Here is a 3289-nt window from a genome sequence, read left to right on the forward strand (position 1 = left end):
TGAATAAAGTGAGAGCAAGGAAGGAGCAAAGGCAAAGACTAAGGAAGTGCAAAGGCCCGGAGACAGTTTGTTTGGGAAGGGAAAGGAGGCCTCCCTCCTGGAAAGGTTGGAAGGGAAAGAAGAGCGACCAGACCCCGGATTGTAAGGGCCTGAGTGGGCCTCCCTTGCACACTGGGCCATTTGGAAAGCACAGTGTTCGGAGCTGTCCTGGGGGCTACAGGAAAGTTGGCGTCCCTCCCTGTCCCTGCCAAGCAGTAGGCACACCACCCACCTGACCCCAGTGCTTGTAAAGCCAGCTCCTCCGTCCAGTAATTCTAGTCCTCGTCTGCTAGGTGACAGGGTCAACACTCAAGAGCTTTGCTACAACGGACGTTATTCTTTTATCTGGCCTTAGTCCAGGGTTGTCCCCGGAACCGCTGCGAGGCAGCCACCCCCAAGCACCTACCCAGCCTGGGCCCCCCGGCTCCTTCCCCAGGGAGGGCCGTGTCGGCGCTATGAACAGTGGTCACTTTCCCCACACAGAGAAAGAAGATCTTAGTCTCCTGCAGAGCAGGAAGTCCTGCTCTACCTAGGAGAGAAGTGCCCATTTTTCTCCATCCACTGCTTACCTAGCTGCAATAGATGCCCTGCCACCAGGAAGGCAGGAGTCAGAGCAACCCTGCTTTTCTCTCTGATGGAGGAGGCCCTGGACTTTCACAGCAGGAGGGAGGGGCTGGCGCTTGGTGTGACTTTCGGCATTGACGTCACCAGATTCTCTCAGTGAGAGAAGTGAAGCATTTCTTTTCCTGTTGTCAACTACACAGAAAGTTCTGGCGTCGGTGTTAAGTTGCTCCGACTGACAATTGGGGAAAGTGGAGAAACGCGTATAAAGGTTAAAATTGTGTGTTTTCCTAAACATTGCCCTAGGGAAGTACTGGTTGTGTTCTCCTGCCCATCAGAATTTCATAGAGAGGCCATCTTATGGTGAGCTGCAGGGGGCTCTGGATTCCTTCCCCAGTCGCACCCCTTCTCAGTGACAACTTCATCTGTCAACATCTGTTTTCTGATCTCCTCAATGGGACAGTAGTACAGACCCCAAGGATTTTGCAGTCAGCTGGCTGATAAATGTGATTTGACCTGCCCCAGGCAATTTATAAGATTTATCATAAAGTCTATCATAAATCTGATACATTTTGCAACAGAAATGTTACTGTGTTAATTTGTAGGACCACTCCCCAGGGGTTATTGAACAATGTCCAGTATGTGTACAATGCCCAGAATATGCACCCTGTTACCTTTATAGAATCTGCGCACTTCTGAATTCTGAAATACAGATTCAGGTTGTGGACCAGCCACACACCACCTGTCCTAGAGGGGTATGAGGATTCACACCAGGGTCCTGATGCACAGTATAAACACACAGAGAGTGTTCAGTTGTTCTTGGCTATTCTGGTTAGTAATAGATGCTCACATCTACTTGATTAATAAATTTGGCTGTAAGAGAACATGGTATTCTGTGCAATATTGTCAATACTTTCTACAAGTTGAGGGCTAAATAAGAGTGTAAATATAGAAACAAGCAGAATGGCCACAGTGAATGTGCTAGCTCATAGCAATGTGATGTATTAGCAACTCAGATTCTGTGAAGAGTAGTTCACTCCTGGTAGTGTCCTAAATAAAACAAAGGACAAAATAAAATAAAATACAAAGGACCATCTTCCTTCGATTCATACAGTATTATTCTTTAAACATTCAGTGTCTATCAAAGCCACACAATGAGTCCTAGACACAAATGATTGGAAACAGATGTTACATTACGTGAATATCCAGTGGCATGTTTGAAAACCACCCACAATGCAGAACAACCTGTCATGGTGAGGGACTGCCCTGTGTGTAGCAGGATGTCCAGCATCTCTGACTCCTGTCTGCTGAATGCCTGTAACACTGTTAGGATCACTGTCATAATCAGAAGTGTCCCCAGTAATTTTGAAAATGGCTCCAAGAAGGCACTGGTGCCCCTGATGCAGAACCTCTGGCCTACCTGACATCTCAGTCCCCGCAGACTCCAAGAGAATTGTAGTAGGGACAGGAGGGACACCGGCATCCACCCACAGTCCCGCCATTGACCACCATCTTCTGCTCTGGCTGCTGTTCTAGGCCCAGCTGATTGCACAGTCCATAGGGCAGGCGTTCAGCGTTGCATACCAGGAATTCCTCAGGGCCAACGGGATTAACCCAGAAGACCTCAGCCAGAAGGAGTACAGTGACCTGCTCAACACCCAGGACATGTACAATGACGACCTGATCCACTTCTCCAAGTCGGAAAACTGCAAAGATGTAGGTACTTTCCTGAGGCTGGGCCGGCTGGGTGGGATTCTGGGGAGAGCAGGACAGCTCCATGGAAGTGAAGGCAACAGAGGCTGAAGGGCGAGACACTGGCAAGACCTGTGGAGCAGCTCGGGCCATTCCCCAACTCTTCCATCCTGGGGCCTGGTTACCAAATGCTGTCATGAACAGATACTGAGAGGCAGCACATCCTCTCGTCCCAGGAATTCCAGCCCATATTAGGAGTGGATTCTAAAGGCAGTTTGGAGCCAGCCTCTGCCTATATGAAGCCCTCGGTCCAGGTAAAAGCACTGAAAATGTTAGTGATGACACCAGTCCAAGCACTGGTCAAAGCCAACTGCCCTTGGCCAGACAGAGCAGAACGCAGGTTCAGGAGGTAGATCCTGTGTGCGACATCGCTTTAGACCAAGTGGTCCGGGAGTGTCTGGAGGAAGACAAGGCTGCCAAGCTGGTCTGGAGGGCTAGGAGTTATTTGGAACATGTAAGGACAAGCAGAGAGCTGAACTCAAGTAATAGCACAGAATCACAAAGGTCAGAGAGCTCCAGATTTGCTGGGGAGTCGGGAAGGAAGATGACTCAGCTGGGTGTGAGTGAAGGAAAGGGATAGAGATCAGCATAAGATCTGAACTAAAGGGTTCAAAAGTCTGGCTACAGGGTTTGGACTTCATTCCACGGACTAAAGAATGATTAGCGACAAAGCCATCTTTTGATCCATTAGTGTTTGTTAAGTGTCTCAGGTCAGTTCCGTAGAAGCAAAGCCTGAGACAAGGACTCTTGTTGAGGGAGTATACTGGGAACCCACACACAGAACAAAACGGGAGTGTGGGAGCAGGGCACTGGGCACCAAGGAAGAGCGTGGCCTCCCTGGGCGGGCAAGAGCCTCCTTCCCAAAGGAAGCACTGGTATACACATAGGCAGATAGCTTTGTCCCACTGTAGGGCAAGCAGCTGGCTGGTCTCTGTAC

General features: G+C 49.6%; 1 protein-coding gene across 3 annotated transcripts in view; it reads left to right on the forward strand.

The window, feature by feature from the left end:
• Positions 1-3289, forward strand: part of Apba1 (amyloid beta (A4) precursor protein-binding, family A, member 1) — a 203794-nt gene that overhangs the window by 185647 nt on the left and 14858 nt on the right. For all 3 annotated transcript variants that reach the window (XM_005388560.2, XM_013516352.1, XM_013516353.1), the window contains one exon: positions 2137-2316. In XM_005388560.2, coding sequence (XP_005388617.1) covers positions 2137-2316 — 180 coding nt within the window. The remainder of the gene's footprint in view (positions 1-2136; positions 2317-3289) is intronic.

This window comes from Chinchilla lanigera, unplaced genomic scaffold (genome assembly GCF_000276665.1).
Source record: "Chinchilla lanigera isolate Chin_1 unplaced genomic scaffold, ChiLan1.0 scaffold00033, whole genome shotgun sequence".
Lineage (NCBI taxonomy): Eukaryota > Metazoa > Chordata > Mammalia > Rodentia > Chinchillidae > Chinchilla > Chinchilla lanigera.